The sequence below is a fragment of the Vespula pensylvanica genome, chromosome 4, assembly GCF_014466175.1.
Source record: "Vespula pensylvanica isolate Volc-1 chromosome 4, ASM1446617v1, whole genome shotgun sequence".
Lineage (NCBI taxonomy): Eukaryota > Metazoa > Arthropoda > Insecta > Hymenoptera > Vespidae > Vespula > Vespula pensylvanica.
The window spans coordinates 1,811,710-1,834,565 of NC_057688.1; the positions used below are offsets into that span (position 1 = coordinate 1,811,710).

Consider the following 22,856-nt stretch of genomic DNA (forward strand, 5'->3'; position numbering starts at 1 on the left):
ACGTATAAAAGTAAATAGTCCAGAGAATAAATTCCTTTATATTTTTGATATATAAATGTAGTCGTAACGTGTATTAAAAAGATAAATTCTTCGATTCGTGCAAACTCATACGATTTTGTTAATATATTCGAAATTATTGTAAATATATTGATTAATTTTATTTTTCAAACATTTTTCGTCCTTGAAAAATTAAGGAATAAGGAGAAAATAATCTTATTACGATGTTTAAGTATCAAATAAAAATCGAAATGTTTGATACATTTAGATTTACATTCACTATTCTAAACGACAATGAACTGACTTGAAATTTATATGAAAGATAAAATTACTTTCGACTAAGAATCCATAAATAATTTTAATTCGATCCAATTTTCATTTTTAAGATGGTAGTATTATCAAAAATGGAAAAAATTCTTAATAAATCGCCGATTCGATTTTATGACTCGGATAGATTTGGAGAAATTCATCTAAAAATAAAGATCTATCGAACGTCGATCGAGATGACACAAATGAAAAGAAAAAAAAATAAAGAAATAAAGAAATAAAAAAAAATAAAAAGAAACGAACGTCTACTCCTCCTCTTGACTTATAGAATGGTCAAAAAGTTCCATCCGCTTAACACATAATTATTTATACGAAGACAAGTCGTTTTATCTTAAAGAAATTCTAGAAGCTCCCATCTCAAGATAGAGAAACTGTTAATACGAAGACATTATTGACCGATGACGAATCAACTCATCATTTTCTATTCATTTTCTAGTCATCATTTACTTATCGGCTAACAACAAGTTCACTCGTCTTTAACGAAATTCACTAATTTAAGTCATACTTCAAAACTATAAGAATTTTAAAGTGTGAAAAGGCTTTTTGTATTGAATATTTTGTAAAAAATAATCTAGCTAGATATTTCTTTCTCCATAATTTGTTCGGTCAACAATATATTAATGGAAATTATATTGAATCTATTAATTATATATTAATAAAGAGTATGAATATTTTTTGATAGATCTAATAGTTATTTAATCTTAACAAAAAACTTTTCTCCTCTCTCTCTCTCTCTCTCTCTCTCTCTCTCTCTCTCTCTTTCTCTTTTTCTATCTATCTATCTATCTATTTATCTGTCTTTCTTTCCATAAAATAACGCGTTGAATAAAATATGAAAATTTTATTAAAAGTCTATATTGATTCGATATGAAAACAATGTAATTGATATCTAAGAGATAAGATTCGTTCATAGTTGACCCTTAGCGGTTTGTGTTATATCAAACAGTTATCATTATCTGTAATCGAATATTCCTTCGCTCGAATGCAAATGAACATAGATTTCTATAATATATAGGTATGTGTAAATCAATATCAACAACGTGGCTTCGCTTTATACCGGTTGCTGTACCGATAAAACGCATCGAGCGTGAAAGGAGGTTGAATAAGATTTTTCTCAGCTTCGAGGTAAACGCTAACAGGTGCCTCGTATTTACTCCGATCGACATCCTCGCTGACACGTTTTCCTCGAAGCAATTAGAGCATGATCACAGGAAGAAAGAGATAGAGTAAATCGAAAAAAAATTTCCAATTCGAAATTTCGTTACGGTCAGTCACGTGAGTACGACAACGATTAGGGAACATAATTTAACAACCAAAAACGTATTATACGAATTAACTTAACTCGAAATTTATATTCTTTAAAAAGAAAAAAAAAAAAAAATGCCGTTTAAAATCTAACGTCAACGAAACTCTATATTATTAGAGAAACTACTAGAGAATTTCTTTTCATATATATATATATATACATTTCTTTTTATTTTTTATATATCTACCCATATAAAAAGAACACATCAAAGTGTCCTCTTGACGATTTCGAGAAAATATTTACTAACGGCAAAAAAAGCGACGATACTCGACGGATAATCATCGAGTCCAAATACGTTTAATACTCCTGTCAGTTAACAGATTTACAATATTTTCGACGGAGTCCTATCGACAAAAAGAGGATCGTGAATAAAACGACCTACGAGATTTAAAACATTTTAGAAATGTTTTACAAAAAGTTTGGATAAGTATCTTTAAACAACATAACAGATAGTATAACATAGTAAATATAATAGATACAATAAATAAATATATTTATACCTGTAATGCATATAGATAAATAAACCGGTATTTACTTACATACGTAAAGTATAAGTATCTGTATACACACATATATATATATATATATATATATATATATATATATATATATGTATATGTATAATAGATAATACATAGAATATATATTATACGTACTATACAATAATTATGTAATAAAAGATACGTTGAGAGAAAAAGACAGAGAGAGAAAAAGTAAATAATATAATACATATGCGACGTATAGTGTAAGAATATAATAACAGCATGCCAACATAATAGTATCGAAATGGATAACAAAAAGACAAAGTAACTGTGCGAGTGAGAGCGTTCGTCTCCAGAAAGACCGACATAATCGGTGAAAGTAACGTAAGTTGACTACCTTGGCCTTTGGTTACGAATGCTTAGGATAAAGTCAGTCAACAGCGAACGAGAGCGCTTATTCCATAACGGGGTATGTAAGATGGCTATTGGTAATGGAAGACTGTCTTCATCATTCGTCCCTTTCGTTTCTTTTCTTCTTTAAGAATTCGATGAAGAAAGAAAAGAGTATTACAAAAAAAAAAAAAAATAAAAAATAAAAAATAAATGTATACTTGCGTATTGAATGTTCACACATCACGATTTGCCTCCTGGCTATGCAAAATACTTCCCATCACTAAAACGAAGGCCAAGGTCGTCTGAAAGACAAGGACACGTCAGAGAAAGCTTCGAATTTACCGAAGCTTTCTATTTCTATCTTTATCTCCCTCTTTCTCTTACTCTCACTATTAACGAATCTAAAATATATTTTGTGTAAATATTTTTTTCTTAATAGAACAAATATCCTTTAGATCAAATACGAATTTAACAAATACTTTTAGCTTGGGTCTTAATAAATATAATAGACGCATACATACATACATACATACATGGCGTTTATTTCTTATTTTGAAATAATTTATGAATTATTATTATCATAATTACTTCGTCTGGTTAAAAAGTAAATTTGAAATTTACTTCTATTATGACATTATACAAGAGAATATCAGACGATTAAATATTAACACGTATTAATACCACGGAGGTGACCATAGCGACCTACCTTGACGCTTAATTTTGCAGACTGTATTTAAAACATTTTGATCATTCTTCGTGCGATAATCGAAAGACTAAAACTATTCTTAATAAAAGCAAATACCAATGGAATGAACTATTCCTATATCTCTCTCCATCGAACATAATCGTTATGAAAGCGCTCTTAAATAAATACATACATATCTACATACATTTATGAAGCGATTTAATGAAAACATTATACGAGTACTATAACAAATGTACAAAAAAAAAAAATCGTAAATCTAGCGATATAAAACTTTTGAATCGATTTCAAACCAAAACGAATTTCTTCTTACTTCCGGATGGAATTTTCTCGTACTCTCGAATACAAACGTTTACTTGAGCATGTTGGAGGATGCAAGAACGGTGCAAGACATCCGCAAGTACGAACGGAACGACGAGTCGCGCTCCGTAATACCGTGACCTTGACTCTGACTAGCCGAGCAGCCAGCTGCTCGGCCAGGAATAAGCTCGATGCTCGGTTACCATGTTGCGCCGCTAATATTAGCGTGCACAGCCGCGTGCACTAAGAACGACCCAGTGACGAACGCGTTCCCGGTGCATCCAATGTAACTCTTACCATTTCTCACGAACACTTTCATCGATCTGTCGCGAATTCGAAAAAGACGAGACAAGGTAAACGTTACCGGACTTTCGTTCGCGAAAGGACATATTGGTTCAACGATCTGAACAGTATTAAACTGAATCATCAGCATTTTTTTTTTTAATGTTACATATCGCGTATCGTATCTAACGAGATATCGTTAGTTATGTCATTTATGACATAATTAAAATATGCAATCGAATTTCGATGAATTTCTAGAACCTAAATGAAATCTTCTATAGTAAATCTTTATAGTTACGTTTTATTCGATACTCGTCGATTATCATTTATCTCGTCAAATTGTTTTATATGCATGGAAACATAGAATGGTATATAGGTATATATAGTTCTAACAATTCTTTTTCAATATATGTATATATTATTGTATTGTAAAGATGACGTAATCATTTCGATTCATATTGTCTAGATCAGATCTCATAGATGATCGTGCTCTTGGTTTCTTTGATGCTTGTCAATTATTATTTCTCTCGTCAATCATATCTATAAATTTAGAGACGTAGAATACTGTAGTATACACGGTATTAACAATTCTATCTCATAGATAAATAATCGCAATTTACAAAGGACGTATCTAATTTCTACATTCGCATTACTTAAATGAAATCTTAGACTTATCGTTTAGCATGCTCCTGTTTTTTACACTACACGTCGATTATTATTTTCTCTTTAATTATTCTATAACTTTAAATACAACAAAAACAATTTTATACTTCAACAATAACACATCGCTCTGATAAAAACGTAATTAAGATATATTCATATATATTATACATTAATTATAGCTTTCTTTGATACGACGATTCCCCGTATCAATTCCCCTTCCGATATTCCTAAATTATAAAAGATTCTTGCTGGAGTAAACGAACAAGTGAATTTCATCATCGTGAATCTTTGAGGATGCTACTGATGAAATTATCCAAGTATTCCGACCAGCAACAACGTGTGTGTATATATACATACATATACATGTACATATACATATATATATATATGTGGATGACGTCATCGAACAAAATACTCGCGATTATTTATGCTTGTATGTATTAAAATGATGAGTAAAAGAAATTGTGACATCTGGAAAAGGAAGGGAGAGGGAGGCAGAGCAAGAGAAAGACAAAGATAGAAAGAGAAAGAGAGAGTGAGAGAAAGAGAGAGGGAGTGGGAGGCAGAGAGAAAGAGAAAGAGAAAGATAGAGACAAGGAGAGAGAGAGAGAGAGAGAGAGAAAGAGAGAGAGGAATTATTGACAAGAAGGGCGTCATACAAAATGGAAAATAACAATAACAAGAGTAGACCCCCTGCGACTCGTATCTCTTCTCTATTGCAACATTCCCCAAGAAATGGCCTGACCTGACGCACTTAAGAGTTATCGATACGATATCTTTCTCTCTTTTCAACTTACACGATATATTTCTCTTCCTCTTCTCGTATTCTTCTTCTTCTTCGTTTTCCTCTTTTAACTTTGTCGTCAATAAGTTAACATCGATAATTCTCGTCAATGGTACGTATTTCAAAAGCGTACAATTTTATAAACAAATCTTCCCCTTGTAACCTTCATCTCTCCTTCACTCGCCCTTTATCATCTTTTCTTAAGTAAATAATATCGCAAATTTTGCTTCTCCCGTAATATTCTTAATTCGTTCTTTTTTTTTTTTTTTAAATGGTTTCGAAATGAATTATTTATAAAATTGCACGTTTATAAATTTGATTATAAAAAGGATTCGATGATTTAACGAGATCTATCTGTTTATCGTACCTACTTATTTGTTAAAATACGAATACGATGATACGAATCGTCGAGTATTTGCAGGACTGTTTCAAAGTGGAACGCTTGTTCGGCATCAAATATCGACATTTTGAATGTCGAAATACGAAAGCATTGAAGAATGTATTACGTGGATCGATTAAAACGGTAACTCTTAAAAGTTCTTCGTTGAAAAATAATCTCCAAAACGAAATAAGTTTAAATCGCATCTCTCGTTGAAACGAAATATCTTTTCAACTATTTATACGTAAGTACTTAAATATGATCTATTCGACACGTAGATTAACATACATTCTTTTATAAATATAATTCCTATAAATATAAAAATTTCATGGGACTCACCGTGTTATCATCCTGACGAAGCAATCATTCGTAGCACAGGGTGTTTTAGAACTCGTGGACATAACTTCTTTGCTTTTACATTCAGCACATTAAAATAAGAAAAATAAATTGATATAAACGTGTGTTCGATACGATCTTGTCCCTAATGTACAGCCGAATTTCTGTCTTCTAATAATTCTTTCGATATCCGACGTGTTCTTCATTAAGATGATTGATTTCCAAAAAAATGGATCAGTCTGGAGGACTAATCAATAAACCACTATAATCACTGAACTTAAATCCGATAGATTTTTATTTGTGACTTTATCGGAGACTCTAAAGCGGTTAGAATTTATAAAGTTTTACTAGATAAATTTAAGATACTACCATGCCAACTAACTCTGACGATATCGGACGACTGAATGAGTCAGAATCTCAATGATAAGACCTCTAGAAGGTTATATTCGAGCTGAAGGTGATCTCTTCGAATAGTTTTTCTAAAAACAGGTAAACAATTGATACAATACAAACGCGGTTGTATCTCGAGAACAAAGTTATATAGGTCAATGTATGTATAAATTTATTTATTTTCTTATTGTAATGTTATTGAATCCTGTAGTAAAGTTATGTCCACACGTTTTGAAAAATGTATGTGTGTGTGTGTGTGTGTGTGTGTGTGTGTGTGTCTGTGTGTATATATAATATAGTAAAACAATATAATTAGAAGATGTAATCGCTCGACTGGTAGACTTTAACCGCGAGAATGATTGCACTGAGCAAAGGGTATATAGAAGATGATACACTTTCGTACGAATATATACGAGTGTCAAAAATATTCCATAGTATTGTTTCCCTTAATTATCTTCGAACATGAAAAGTCAATGTCAAAAAAAGTGATCTCTTTCCATTAGAAATTCGCGTCAATCGATTATTTAAGTACCTTCGAAATCTAATTATGATACCTAATATTCTATCGAATGGAAAAATAAATGTAGGCATCAGATGATTATTATAAAATTAATACAAATGATTTTAATGACTAAAGATAAAATAAATATAAAGTAATTATAAATGTCTCCTCTTGATAGATACCTAAAGAGTTATTTAAATAAAGAATTCTATCGACAACTTGACGTTACTATCAACCGTATCATATTCTTTTTCCACGTCTACGGTAAGTTATATATCCTCACATCGTGCCTTGAACTCAACGTGTCTATCAATACGACCCGACGACCGGATGTTAAAGGTCAAGCAAATCAAGCTTTCGGGTACATCGACGAACAGCAGAAAAATTGTCGAAGGCAAAGAAAATCTGTTCTTTCTAAAACTGGTTCTGGAAAGTTTTCAATTAACTATCTAAAAAAATATACTTTGTCATTTATCAAATAAATTGTTTATTTGAGTATTTATTTATTAACTGTTTATTAATTTTTTGTTTAAGTTATAAAGGTTAATCTAATCAAAATTTCATTAATGTTTCTAATGAGTGGTTTATACGACCGATTGTTTAAAATCTATCACTGATTTTTACAAATTTATTGAAATAAAATTCTGGAAGAGAAATCAAACGAAGCCCTCGAATTATTTTGAAGGCATTAACAAACACGAAAATTAAACATACTGATCTAAGAAATGAATGTTTAATAAAAAAAGAAAAACTATAAAATTATGAATATATCGTAATAGTGTACAAAAGATTCGAAAATATATAACAAACATTGCAAAACGATATTAAAGAAATTTTAGCAAATAAATCCAAAGACAATTGAAATCATTTCAAAGTATTTACTAAATACTAATATATACTGCTAAATACTAGATAGTAAATCAAACAAAAGAATAAACGAATAAATTAAAAAATAATACAGTTTCTAACTATAAAGTCTAGAAATAAATAGATAAAGAAGAGTCGGCGGAATAAAAGATACGATTAGAAAATTATTGCAACAATAAAAATAAATACATTGTAAATCAAATCAACTTTAACGTATGCCATATAAAAATAATAATTAAGTTCTTATCGATATATTCATACTTTTTTTTTTCTACATCCATTATTATCAAGCATTCTTAAATATAAATTAAAAAAGGAATACATAATTAAGACTAGAAATCAATGAAACCATAAATCGTAAAATCGAAAAAAAATCTAATTAAGACAACGCTCGAAATATAAATCAAATATAAAAGCAGACTAATTATCAAAGGAGAACTAATTATCATCGGTGCCAAAATAAAAGAAATAAATAAATTGATTCTGAAAAGATTTAAAAGGTGTTAAAAGGAAAAACAAATACGATCGAGTATCGTTTTTATCGACGTAATAATACATAAAAAAAAAAGAAAAGAAAAGAAAAGAAAAGAAGAGAAAAGAAAATTCGCGAAATAGAAATATTGAAAAGAATATTTGTAAGAATAAGAACAAACAAAAATCATGGACCGATCAAAGTAAATTATAGTTTTTAAGTCTTTCAGGTAAGAATCTCTGTTTACCATTGTTCGCGCTTACATTTTTAAAACTCATGGTACTACGTGCTACGTGCGCGAGGACACGTGTCGTTTATAAGTACCGGATTCGAGAAGGTTCATGAAGGTTTCGACATTAAAATACTGGAAATCGGATGCTTCTCGTAAATATAGGCAAAGAAGGAGAGAAAGAGAGAAAACGAGAAAGAGAAAGAGAGAGAAAAGCGTTCATTTCGACCTCGTCTTCCTCCTGCGTACCTAGTCGATGTTTAGAAACGTTCGATTGATTCAAAAGATTAGCAACCGGTCGTCATTCGATCGACTCACGTATATTCCATGCTACGGGAAAACGCATTACGAGAATTACGTCATGGTCGTTGCACCAACCTGCTATTATATCTGCTAACTATATTATATTATATATTTTATATATATATATATATATAATATAATACAGTTTAAGAAAATGTTTTCCTCAAGATTTTTGCAGCTCTTGAAAATAAAAGCAAATTACTACTACGAAACCGATTCTCTTCCATGAAATTGAACGACTCTGTACGAAAAGAAGAGTTAAAGTAAGTACCTGTAGCACTTCTCGCGAGATTTTACGAGCCATAGAGAAGATAAAAATAAATCGAAACTTAGACGAGTAGGTTGCTTTCGTGTCTCCTTTACGAGACTGCACAAAGTATTCACGTGCTAAAGATATTTAGTATCGCTTTAAAGTCGTTTCCTTTGTCTTCCATTTTTCTTTCAACGATACACAAATCGTATCGACCTACTCGACTTATGTCAATGTTTCATTCTAACCTAACGTATTTTAGTAGGCTAGGATTGCATAATAAAAGTCCAGTCATTCTCGAAACTCGTAAAAGTACATCGAGTTTTATTCCGAATCGCTTTTACGTTTATTTATGAATAAAACAAACCCAATAATATATACTGTAAAAACCTTTGCAATCGATCGATCGAAAAGTATTCGGTTTCAAACTTACATTTCAGTTCTATTCTATGCACAGATAATTCGCAAATTACCTACTATTATTACTATACCATACTATTATCATTTCTGCTAATTCATAGGAAAATATAGATGGATGGATAGATAGAGAAAGAGAGAGATAGCTTTTCTTTATTTTCGACCTCGGAAAGAGTTAAGTAAATTGACTTACATGATCTGAATATTATAAATTGCAATATTTCAAATATGTTTAAATTGATCAAATTCGATTATACCTTCTCTCGCTTTTTTTACTTGATACTTTGTAAAAGAAAATACTGACAATATTAAAAAGCTTATCCAACGATATACTTAACAAATATTGCTATAAATTTAACAAATATTGCTATAAAGTTTACAGTCGATCGATAGCAAAATTTTTACAACTACTATGTTTTAATTCTTGTTTACATTCTGATAACTTATAAAAATGATTATTATCATTATATCGTACTGTCATTATTTCTAATAATTTAGAAATAAATATTGACGATATTAAAAAACTTATTTAATGATTCAAGATTTAACAAACTTTTAGAATCAACTTTTTAGACTTGACAAATACTGTAAATATACTTTATAATCAATCATAAGATATCTGAACTCAAACTGCTACGTACCAGTTTAAATAATTTACAAATTGTTGTTATTATTATTATTATTATTATTATTATTATTATTATTATTATTATTATTATATTCCATACTTTAATCATTCCGGTTTATTCAGAAAAAGAAACATTGACGATATTAAAAGCCTATCTAAGAATAAATAGATCTAAGTAATTCTATAAATGCTTCACGATTGATCAATCGCAAAATATTTAATCTCAAATTGCTCTGCTTCAATGATCTTCTATACGTTTAGATAATTTATTAGTTGTTGTTGTTATTGTTATTATTATTATTATTATTATTATTATTATTATTATTATTATTTTTATTCCATATTTTAATCATATCTGCTAATTGAGAAGAAAATATTAACAATATTAAAAAGCTTATCTATACCGATCCTTATATCTTTGAACTTGTTCAGATTTATATACATAAATACGTACGTACGTACATATATTTAAAAAAAAAAAAAAAAAAAAAAGAAAGGGGAGAAAAAGATGAAAAAAAGGAAGAATTATTTTGTGATCATTTACATTTAATTCCTCTTATCTGAGGAAATGTTCAATATTCACGAGACCACGTATTCCGCCTATCATCTTTAACTTTAATGTTCGATGAGACGTTTGATACGAAGTTTGCTATGATGTTTAGTTCAGTAGCTAGGGAGTTAGAGAGTGTGGTTGCAGTTTACACTCTCTATGCACCACTACTCTCGACTTTAACCGCTCACCTTCACCTCGTCTCTTACTCAACGATCACCGACGGAGAATCGGGTCTCCTCTCTCTCTCTCTCTCTCACACATACTCTCCCTCTCTCCCTCTCTCTCTCTCTCTCTCTCTGTCTCTCTCTATCTGTCTGTCTTTCTCTTTCTCTTTCTCTCATTTACTCCCGTTGCGTAATCACAGTGCGGCATACGATCATTATCGAGTCGAATCGTCACTCGAGTGGAATAAGTGCGTGTGCGTACGAGCAAAAGACATTATCGAAGCATTAACGTTCGTAGCTGGGTCGCCACGTAAAGTGCCAAGTTTCCGAAAGGTAATCGAAACTGGTGCCACGCTTCTTTGTTTGATTCCACAGAGTATACTCATACATATAATATATACATATATATGTATATTTATCTATGCGTATATATACGTGTCTATATTTGCACTTGCATACATCGAGAGAGAAAGAGAGAGAGAGAGAGAGAGAGAGAGAGAGAGAGAGAGAGAGAGAGAGAGAGAGAGAGATCATCATTTTCGTGATTTCTTTTCTACACAAGGTTAATATGTTTTTCTATGTTTGTATGATTATGTTAACTCATTGATACATTCGTGATTTATATTTTTTAATATTTTGAGAAAATTACTAAAAGCATTTGAAAAAGTTCGTCACTTTGTATTCTTTTTTTTTTATATATATATATATATATTTTTTTCTTTCTTCTTTCTTTTTTATTTTTCGTTGCAATTATTTTTCAGATATGTTTCACTTTAAGAATGAAACGTATAGCTGTATTTAAAAAAAAAAAAAAGAATTTTCAGATGGTCGTCGTTAATGTTATTACATGATAATTATTCAATAGATGTTGGAAATATGTTATAATAAATAATGGGAAATAATGGAAAGAATTATTTCTATGAAAAATTTCATGGGAAACTAAACTCTCGAATATTTTCGATCATTGGATTACATTAATGTGTTGTAACTTTGCAAAAGCATGCATTTGAGTGGCAAGCTATTCTAATAGAGGATTGTTCTAAATTTACGAATAGCATTACGAATAATTCTAAAATTACAAATAACATTTTTAATCGTACGATTGATCGACTATTTAAATTCATAATATCTGGTATCACGTTTTTGTGTTCCCATAGATGTTATTATATTTTCAAATAATATCTTTCATAAATACATTAATTACGTTATAGAATATGATTAAACGTATAAGAAAATACACGCAAAAAGAGAAATTCGAAAAAATGAAAGGGATAACCAGACATACGTTGTTACTGCTTCTCACTGTATATATTTATTACATAATAACTAGAAGCGAGTCAGCGAAAGAGGAACTTCCGTTTCCCTTGAAACAAAGACACAACGAGTATTTTCACCAAACCCATGAATATTATTACTATAACGTGTTATAAGATTAAAAAAAAAAAAAAAAAAAGAAAAAAAAGAAGGAAAGAGAAAAAAAAGAAAGACAGAAAAGAGAGAAAAAAGAAAAAGGAACTAAATATAAGAAAATATTACGTCAAATTTAATTTTCGCTTTCCTGTATATTCACAAACGTGTTTTTAAATATCCATTGGATGAAAACGAAATCTACGAAGGAACACGTAGATAGATGCCAACTACCAAGAACCTGGCCTTGTCATTTTTTTTTTTCTTTTCTCAATCTCACGTCGACTCGTTAAAATCTCGAGTTTCTCTCGCGATAAACACGTTACTTTCTATTTTTTAAAAGATCATTTAAATGTACGATATAGAATTAATTCGTTAGATACGTGAATTAGAAGTCCCTATTAATTTCCACTTTGATCTTTAAATTAACATTGTCACCCCATAAATGAAGCTCAAAATGACGATTTTAATATCTTATCGAATCTTGCGTGGTACCATTGACCTTAACGACCCTCCAAACCTGATAAAGCTAGCGATATCTAAACAAAGAAGTTCGAATATGTTCGCATTATGTTTGAATTACGTATTTTTACACATTACGTATGCATGTACTTAGATACTTATCTCAAAGATTCTCTTGTTTTCTATTTCTTATTATGATCTCGCTATCTGTAAAATTTTATTACAATCAGTAAGTAAGTTAACGTTTTAACTTATAATATTTTTATGAATATTTTAGAAATTTATAAAAAGATATTATACGTAGATATCAACAAGCCGAAAATTTATTTAACGACGTCGCAAAATATACTTACAATACATTGCGATAGATTTATTTCAAGAATTAAGTACTTTTTATATTATTAACTCTTTGCAATACAAGGTCATTGCTGACGTGATAACACTAATTTTTTTTTTTTTCTTTTAAAACTTTGAAGTCACCTCTAAGACACGTGTTATTTCATTCATTTGATAAAACAGATTAACGAAAAACGATATTTATTTAAAAATCGTTTTCCACGTATATGTGTATGTACTCATGTGTAAGATAAAAAAAAAATTGCATCAAAATTGACCATGAATGAATTAGAAAAATAACTACATCGCAAATGATTAAATATTAAATACGTTTTAATTCTCTATTTAAGGGTCGATAAATCGCTATAGAAAAATCGAAGTCAATTAATTCGAACCAATCGAGGGAAAAATCAAGCGCGATTCGTTGGTCATTAAAAAGAGATTCTAAAAATAATTGTTGGAAAATTTTCGAACGATAACCGTGTCAATTAGGATAACTGAGGCTATCTAAAATATTTCTACCCATGGAAATCGATCTCTCAATCATTCTATACGAACAACGCAATTACTTATCGATCACGCATCGAGGTTGTACAAAAAGGGAAAACTCGCAATGTCATTCATGTACACGTAATTTTGTTATTTTTTTGGCGAGTTCGCGAATCTCAACGAAAAACGTAAAATAAATGAATTAACTATTTCTCTATTAATCGAGAATTTTCTATAGGGTACACAAAACACACAGTACGTAATATACAATAGATAAATAGAAAACAACGTGAAACTACGATGAAAACAACGTTTGCTTGTTTGCTTTCTGGTGCCACATTGATTAGTAGGAGATATAAGCCATACTATAAACTACACGTAACTCAATGTTAATACAATACATACAGAATCATTATAAAACACAATATTCCCATCATTTTATTATACATACTAAATCTAATTCAATCCCTTCTATCATACATTTTTAAGTCTCCCACCAAAGTTGTATCATAAAAACCGATCAAGATCAAATTCCAATCTAATCTTTTAAATTCAAAGTACAGCTATTAATTTTTGCACCTATCCGATTGAAAGAAGAAAAGAGAATAGAAAGAAGAATATGAATTTATGAAAGATAAAAATTTGTATGAAAGATAAAAAAGAAAAGGAGACAATGAAAAGGAGAGAGAGAAAGAGAGAGAGAGAGAGAGAGAGAGAGAGAGAGAGAGAGAGAGAGAGAGAGAGAGAGAGAGAAGGAAAATGAAGTGAGAGAAAGAAAGAGTCGATTAGCTCGTTATCGTTATCAACGTTTGAAAACGTTTGGCAAACATCGCGATCTTTCGAGAGGACGGAATCAAAAAGAAAATATAACATCGTTATCAAAGACGCGGATAACGTCTCTCGCGTTTATAGGTGGTTCGACGTAGGATCGAACCAATAGCGTGGCATTTTTCGATGCCTTACCCCCGTACACGTGACCCCAGTAAGAAATACGTCATATCGCTGACCCCACAAGAAAAGAAAATAATACGTGATACATAATAACAATTTCCTATTCGGAACATACCAACATATTTGTCTGTTGTATCGCTTAGTGACGTATTTGGATAATCGATTATCTTAACTTACTATAAATTACGAGATACCTATTACAAATCATTCTCATTCTTTCCCTCTCTTCTTCTCTCCTCTTATTTATACATTTGCAAGAGAAAAAGAGATAGAATATACGACGCGTGTCGAACACATTAGTTTCAACGATTTCTTTTCAACTTCGATCGGTAGAAACATTTTGACGTGCAATAATATCTACGATTAAATTCGCGAATTTGTAAATATCTTTTTTCTTTTTTCTTTTTCTTTTTTTTCTTTCTTTTTTTTTTTTCTTTTCTTTTCTTAAGCCCCTTTTACAATCGTCATCGTACGAAGCGTTTGTTCGTTACAACTTTCGATAGAAATAGTATTTTTTAGATTTTGCTGAAAGTTTTATTTTATAAGTAAAGTATTCTAAATGTTCGGATTCGTTAGTACACTTTTGTAATTATTAGAAAAATTGGCAGGACTAAATCTAACGAGATTTATTTGCGCACAATTCGTTTATCGCGATATTAAATATTGTCTGATACTTCAACAAAATTCCAAAAGATCCATCGATCATTTTCAGAACAGCGTCCATTTTGTTATAAATATTTCAACGATATGAATCAATCGTTTCTCAATTTAGAGATCGCGTTAAATTTTTTATTAATAGAGAATAATATCTTCTATGTTGTTTATCAAGGCGAACAAAGTAATTAATTTGTAAGAGATTTTAAGAGAACACTCGTGAAATATTTCGCGAGAATATCGCCAATAACAGAGCCATGTTTTTAAAATAATAAACAATAATTCCAATCTATCAATTTTTTCATTATAAACAATTAAACCGTAAAGCCATTATAAACGAATTGATCAAATAGCATGGCAAAAAAAAAAAAGATTAAAAAACGCTGATATAAACCATAAGTGATCAATCAATCGCCCATGTTCTTCTACTTGTTCGCTTCGATAAGATGGAAGAAAACTATCCCCATCATTCGACACCACCATAAACTCGCGAGCTGCATGGCTTTTCTTTCTGTCCTTTATTTTTTCTTCTTTTCTATTGTTATTTATTTTCTTTTTGTTTCTTTTTTTTTCCCTTTTTCTTTAGATTGCTTCGTATCGTTTCTGTTCCTTCTTTTTTGATTTCTTTTTATTGCTTTTTCTGCTTTTTTTCGAAAACATTATATATATATATCGTATACAGCGATACATTTTATCGATACATTTATATATCGAAAAGAAATTAATAAGAATTGATATTTCGAATTTTTAAACGGCAATATCTCGAAATGTATTTTACAAACGTACAATATAATATCAATATTTGATTATTTCGAAATCTATTATCCTATATACCGAGTAAGGTACGAAGAGAAAACCTACGCATGAACTATGCACTACTTTTATTTTCAAGTATGGTGTAATGGCTGGTGAATTGAAAAACCTTCACACACGCGTATCTACGTAATACGTAAAACGTAAACCGTAAGGATTTTATCCTTACGAAATTTTTCATAGCTACGGCTTACGTCTTGCAGTCGAAAAATGCATAGTCGACTCTGATTAGTGAATTCCCTTACTGCTTACGTATTACATTTTATATCGATGAGTGTGTAAAAGTCTTAAAAATATCAAAGTTCGAACGTTCGATGATGGGAATCGTAAAATGCACGCGAGAGCAAAGAAATTGCTCATTTATGAATCCTAAAGTAAAAAAATGATTCGACTAGATACTACCAAAATTTTCATCGTTGGAATAATTTTTATATAATATGCGAAGACGTTGATCTTCGTTTGCAATTTCATACTATTTATCCGACTATTTCCAAAATCACATTCATCCATTTGATTACAAACAATTCAAATGGAAAAGGAGTCTAACTGTTATGCAACAATCCGTGATATGAAAATAATGCGTTTGTAATCAACTTGACGATGGAACAAGAGAGAGAAAAATCATTCTTTACAAGGGTCAAAGTTTTCCAACAACAGATACGAAGTAGCAAAACAAAAAGGTAAAGATTTATTTTTCTATTTATGTTTTACTTGTTTTTGTAAGATCCAAAAGAAGCAGTCCTCTGACTGGATCAAACGTCGAGAGCACTCAAGTTAGTTCATATTACATCGATCCATCAGTCGAACGATAAAATACATACTTAAGATGTTCTCGAGTACCTACGGGCATAAGTCGAATAGATAAGTAAAAGTATTAGAAATCTCGTTGAACCGTTGCAGGTGTTACCGTGACTCATGAAAATACTATTTGAAACGTATCTTTCCAAGTTTGCACCGTACCAACTATATAACTTCGATAACTGCATTTTCCGCTGCTAGTTATATATATATAGCTATATATAGTATGATAGTATGATAGATAGGTATATAGATATTATGTATAAGACCTGTGTACTTATATATGTGTGTGTGTGTGTGTATGATATATACATATGTGATATCTATATGTATATATATGTATATATGTGTATATATATATATATATATATATATATATATATATATATATATGACGTCGTTAAAAGAGTGAAAGGAAGATTATTATGAGACAAGACACCATACATTCATAGAACGATGCACGATGGAATGTTAACGCGTGCGTCGATAGACCTCTTGGATGTTAGATGTACTAATGCGCTACGAAGGACGCCTTTATTAGAAGCTACAGGAACTAGAGAAAAATCTTCATTGTCGCGTTACTAACGTATACTTTATCGAATATAAGTTCATTTCGTTCTTTTACGTGATTCCATAAATAAACGTATTATTTCGACAGAAAACGTAAACCTATGATTCGTTTTCTATTAAAATAAAAAAAAGTTATGTACCTAATCGTACGTGCTTTATTGCATATATATACAAGCGAATAATATATAGTTATACGTACGTATGATGTATGTGTATATGCATGTATGTATGTATGCGTAACATATTGTACGTATATCTCCTATATATATATGCACGTATTCTAATAATCATGCATAATAATTAATATACTTGTTGAGTTTACCTTATTATAGTCGTGGTAGATCAATTATTTAAGTAAAATCGTCGACGTATTCCTTTTCGTTCCATTTTGGCCAAAGATTCACAAATCAATCATTCGGATCACCTTACACACCGCACTATAAGAGGAAAATTTCATTTTTTCTACGCACAATTTCATCACTTTTCATATTTTTTCAAAGTAAAATACTTAGTTACTAAGATTTGATAGATTAAAGATAGATATAACTCGAATATTTAAAAAAATTGTACTTTTTTAGAAAGAACGCACGTCCCCCCTGACGACTTCGATAACTATAACAGTTAATCGCATAAAGAAATGACAATCGATCGCTGATTGGTTAATCGTTCTGTGATTCGCAAAACAATTAACCAATGAAAATTTTGTTCTGTTTGTTTCCTTGTTCCAAAGTAATTAAATGTATTGAAAAGCCATGAGATAGACCAATGAAAAAACAAATTAAAACGACCAATCAGGAATGTGATTTTTGTAACGTCTATTTTAAACGTTAAAACAATTATTTAAAAAAAATAATCAAATTGTATTAAATTTACAAAGAAAGATCTCAGTATCGTATTATTTTAATTGAAAATTAAAAATCCATCTATTCGAAATAAAATAATAAACAGTTATACATGTAAAACAAAATTTAATTATTATTAATTATTAATTATTGTAATTGAAAAATTGAAAATAGTTAACATAATAAATAAAAATTAACGACTCTTCCTAAACTTCTTACACGAAACAAAAATCAAGAGCTGTTTTATTGAATAGAAGAAATTCATTTACCTGTTTGTGTATTTATCTTTGATTTCTTGGCAGTTTGCCAATTTCGTTCTCTTTTTACACGTTTACGTGCCGTTTGAATGTCCCCACTATTCAAAAATACTCGCTCGGTTGCTGTATTAAAAACTTAAACTGTACGTTGTTAGAGGTCTCCAGTTTACATGACAAGATAAGATATACGATTAAATTTGTAAAATAATACATATTATTTTTATCTTTTTAATTATTTCCTACATCAATGAAGTCTACGAAATTCTTTTAATCAATATGACAAAATAATTTGATATAACAAGAAAAAAGAATTATTTATTTATAAGTACATATTAAAAACATCCAATTAGAATAGAAAGAATATTGAAAGAAAGAATATCGAAGAATCTAATTGGCTTATCTAAATCGACTATTTTCTCTTTTAACGGTGATTGGTCCATTCGATCGGTTCTATACATTCCCTTTTAAAAATGGACTTATTATCACTTATTGTAAAATATATCGAAAATAATTTAATCGTTGAAATGTTTTAACGAGCATGATTTGTCATAACACAATCGTTTAATATTAACTAAATAAGTTTAAATTTGTAAAGTCCAAATTCATTTCATGAGTTATCAACGCCACCTACAGAGATAAAAAAAAATTAGCAAGATGACATGCTATATGAGTTCAGTATTCGTATAAACATGGCGCTCGCAGAAGTTTGTGGACTTAATTCTTATGTAGATTTTAACTTTTTGCAAGAAAAGGATAAATTACCAGGTGAAATCGAGAAATACACAAGAAACTTTACAAATAACGTTCAATTAGCTGTACCACCGTACATAAACGTAAGTATTGACTTATGAGTTATTACATTTGTGAACTAGTATCTGAAATTTGTCAAATCATGTAGAAGAATTTTATACAATTTTTTATGTTACTCGTTTTATATATACGATTTCCAGCCTGCTGAAAGTCTTGCACAACTTTCTGCAAGTACCGATGAAAGTGGAAAACATTTAAAAATCCAATTCGATCATGGAACCACTACATTGGGATTTCAATATCAAGGCGGTATCATATTGGCCGTTGATTCCCGTGCTACGGGAGGCCAATTTATTGGTAATAATTTATTTCCTAACAAAGCTTATTAATCCAAAAATATTGTACATTGACTACAACTCTATGTCTTTATAGGTTCACAAACGATGAAGAAGATAGTGGAGATAAATGATTATCTTCTTGGTACTTTGGCTGGTGGTGCTGCAGATTGTGTTTATTGGGATCGTGTTTTAGCTAAACAATGTCGTATGTATGAATTGAGAAATAGAGAGCGTATTTCAATTGCTGCTGCTAGTAAACTATTGTCAAACATGGTATACAACTACAAAGGGATGGGTTTGAGCATGGGTAAGATGTCAAAGAAACAATCTTTCGGTTGTTTTGGTTTTACGCATACATTCAAGTTTTATTCAAAAAGATAATATACAAATTTGCGAATATATGATATTCCTCTAGGTATGATGCTTGCGGGTTGGGATAAACGTGGTCCTGGAATGTATTACATCGATTCAGAAGGTACTCGAACACCAGGAAAGATATTTAGCGTAGGTTCTGGCTCCATCTATGCCTTTGGCGTATTAGATTCCGGTTATCACTGGGACCTGACGGATAAAGAAGCTTACGAGCTAGGAAGAAGAGCGATTTATCACGCTACTCATAGAGACGCATATTCCGGTGGTATAGTAAGAGGTAAGCAGCAACAGTTCTGTAATCACACAATTTTATATATTAATCACTTATTTGATTTTGTTTTTTAGTATATCATATGAAATCAACCGGTTGGGTACATATCTCCGACGAAGATTGCAAAGATTTGCATTATATGTATCAAGAGCAAAAACTAGCAGGAAGCAGCAAGTAATCAATCTAAACGTACTGTATTTTTTTGCCCCTCTTCGCTTAATAAAATATTGTTCTTAGGAATATTTTCATCGAAAGCTTTCAAATTGAAGTTCATCAAATTTTGTGTTCCTCGTGTATATTATAAAATGAATTAATACTTAACTGTCAACCTTAACCTTACAGGAGACACATGAAATTTCTAACCTTACGCACGTACACAAAATAATTATATTAATCCTATGCATCGTAATCAAAATTTGAGTAAAATAGTTTTTACATTTTATATAAGATGCAAATTACATATAGATTTTCTTGACAAGTATGTTTTGTAATCTTACATTTATATCGTTCAACGTAATACTACATTACCGTAATAATATTTAACCGGAGTGATGAAAATTTTCACATTATAATACATTTGTATTAACAACGTATAACCTATATGATTCAAAAATGGCGCGATCTTTGTATGCTCCCCACTATCGATACTAGCAATGTTCGTATGTGTTGACGTCGACCACCGCAACGCATAGTGCGGCGTGATCGGTGTCATTACAACGAACGAGGAACATATTGTACTTTCGTGCGCGAAGAATTTCCAGTGTATTTGGGCCTACATAGCGACACGGAAGATGTCGAGTACAGAGGAATGTAAACTGAAGGGCGGTCATCCTCCAGCAGGTTAGTTTAATCGAAATCTTTAATTACTTATCCCATTAAAAAAGGTTAAACAGTGTTTACAAGCACCATTGAATATCGATGACGTCGTAGTGCACCTGTCAGCATGTATCAAGGCCATATAATTTCAAACAATAATTAACGTCATCATCCTTAACTCCAATCGTTCGTTTCAGTGAAAGCAGGAGGAATGAGGATTACTCAACACAAAACACCAAAGGAGGATCGAGACGTGAAGCCAAGCAAGGACATCGAGGAGAGCAGGCCTTCTAGCAGGTAAGGAAAATACGTCGTATTAAAATTTACATCGTTAGATAACGATTGTATTATTTTTCATTTTTCACGCTGTCGAGTTATAAATCATAATAACGATAGAAATCGGTGAACAGATTCGTGATATATTAACCTCCTCGATCGAAATCGAGTCGAAATAAGCACATTTTTCGAAAGAATTCAGAAAGTCGTAGAAGAAACGTGCTGTTGCCGGCTAAAGAGAAAGGTAGAGGGGAGAGAAAGAGAGAGGATCCCCAGGATGGTCGTCGGCAGTAGGTGGTAATTCTTTTAAGTGTAGATACGTGTGTACGTGCGAGTCACTATATTTTTTCAAGAGATACGTGATAAATGGTTCCAACGAAGTTTTCCGCGTATTTGTTCTCAACAAAAAGATTGCGCAAGCCAACGTAAATGCACCTAATGGCCTCGCACTTACTCGATGTTATTATGATTTAATGCTTAATACGTTATCGTTACTATTATTATTATTATTATTATTATTATTATTACTACTACTACTACTGTTATCTGATGTCGCTATATTTAAAGTCGTGACGTTGTTGCCTCAAGATTAATGAGTTCAAAACGATTATACGTTATCAAGAATAACACCTTAATGGTGTAAAACGCAATAACGAATTAAGTTTGTTATATATTTTGTTGTTGTTTTGCTTACTTTGCAGCCCACCGAAGACCATGATGATCAGTGGTGTCCCCGCAAAGGGAAACGCAGATTTTCCGCCGGAGGCTGTACAACATTTTCACGAAAAACCAACGCCGACGCACGATGCTCGGCCAGCTCACTGTTCGCGTCCGATTATCATTCAACAACCCAGGAAGTGAAATTCTAGCGTATTTCGCGCTATTGTTTTTGGGACCACAGAGCGCATTTCTACGGTCCGAATATTTTAAATAAACGACGGTATCTTGAGGATCTTGCGCGAATTAATTCGTTTGTTTCCTCGATATACTTTCGTTAAAGATCTTTAAAAAAAAAAAAAAAAAAAAAATTCTACTCGTTATAAGCGAAATACTACTACTTGTTTCGCATTGATATCCTTTAAATCATAAAAAGAAAAGAAGAAAAAAAGATATATAATAACGATAATAATTATAATTAAGATATCATCACGTTATAATTAATTTTAATTGTGTATGCGTTGAGGGAAATTGGAGTAATGTTTGGGGACAGTTTGTATAACTTGAAAGGGAAATAAAATATGCGTGTGCGCAGGGATTTTTCGTTTCGCCGTATAAATTTTTTATCGCGTACGTATACATTTATGTAGAGTACGCGTGATCGATAAGCTTATGAATTAAGCTAATACTTTACCTTTCACCATTCTTTGAATTTAGATCGTGTAAACCGTGCTTCGGAAAGATCGATTATCATACTTTTATATCTCCTTTTTATCAAAGTGTTAATAACGTGCTCTCTACGATTCTATCGGATCGTTGACTAAATCGATCACTTAGCGCGTAACGAATGAGAATATTCTGTAAGCAGATGTAACGTAACGATGAATCATAAGATTTCTTTGCTAACGTATGAAAGCGGTATTATATTTTTCATATTTTTTCCTTGATAATAAATGTCAGGAAAGAGGAATATAAATCAAGAGAAAGTATGCTGCTCGAGCGAACTGATATATTTATCGTTATTTCAGAATTACTTTTATAAAAATATAAATGTCTCGTTTAAAGAGATA

At 30.9% G+C, this 22,856-nt stretch overlaps 4 protein-coding genes across 4 annotated transcripts in view; 2 read left to right on the forward strand and 2 right to left on the reverse strand.

Annotated features, from left to right (window-relative positions):
- The window catches only part of LOC122628639, a 165,351-nt gene extending 147,540 nt beyond the window's left edge, over window positions 1–17,811 (reverse strand). Inside the window, exon 1 of the mRNA XM_043811101.1 lies at window positions 17,530–17,811. The gene's annotated coding sequence lies outside the window, so the exon portion shown is untranslated. The remainder of the gene's footprint in view (window positions 1–17,529) is intronic.
- Window positions 17,812–18,974: 1,163 nt separating this feature from the next.
- LOC122628266 (proteasome subunit beta type-5) lies at window positions 18,975–20,291 on the forward strand. Its single transcript, XM_043810376.1, has 5 exons — window positions 18,975–19,139; window positions 19,257–19,413; window positions 19,489–19,701; window positions 19,810–20,043; window positions 20,112–20,291. The coding sequence occupies exons 1-5, from the start codon at window positions 18,996–18,998 to the stop codon at window positions 20,213–20,215; spliced, it is 852 nt and encodes a 283-aa protein (XP_043666311.1). The 5' UTR covers window positions 18,975–18,995; the 3' UTR covers window positions 20,216–20,291.
- The window catches only part of LOC122628265 (orexin receptor type 1-like), a 33,092-nt gene continuing 29,968 nt past the window's right edge, over window positions 19,733–22,856 (reverse strand). Inside the window, exon 9 of the mRNA XM_043810375.1 lies at window positions 19,733–20,059. Within this exon, the coding sequence (XP_043666310.1) occupies window positions 20,009–20,059 (51 nt within the window). The 3' untranslated portion in view covers window positions 19,733–20,008. The remainder of the gene's footprint in view (window positions 20,060–22,856) is intronic.
- LOC122628267 (death-associated protein 1) lies at window positions 20,717–22,384 on the forward strand. Its single transcript, XM_043810377.1, has 3 exons — window positions 20,717–20,877; window positions 21,051–21,150; window positions 21,831–22,384. Exons 1-3 carry the CDS (start codon window positions 20,829–20,831, stop codon window positions 21,988–21,990), a joined length of 309 nt encoding a protein of 102 aa, XP_043666312.1. The 5' UTR covers window positions 20,717–20,828; the 3' UTR covers window positions 21,991–22,384.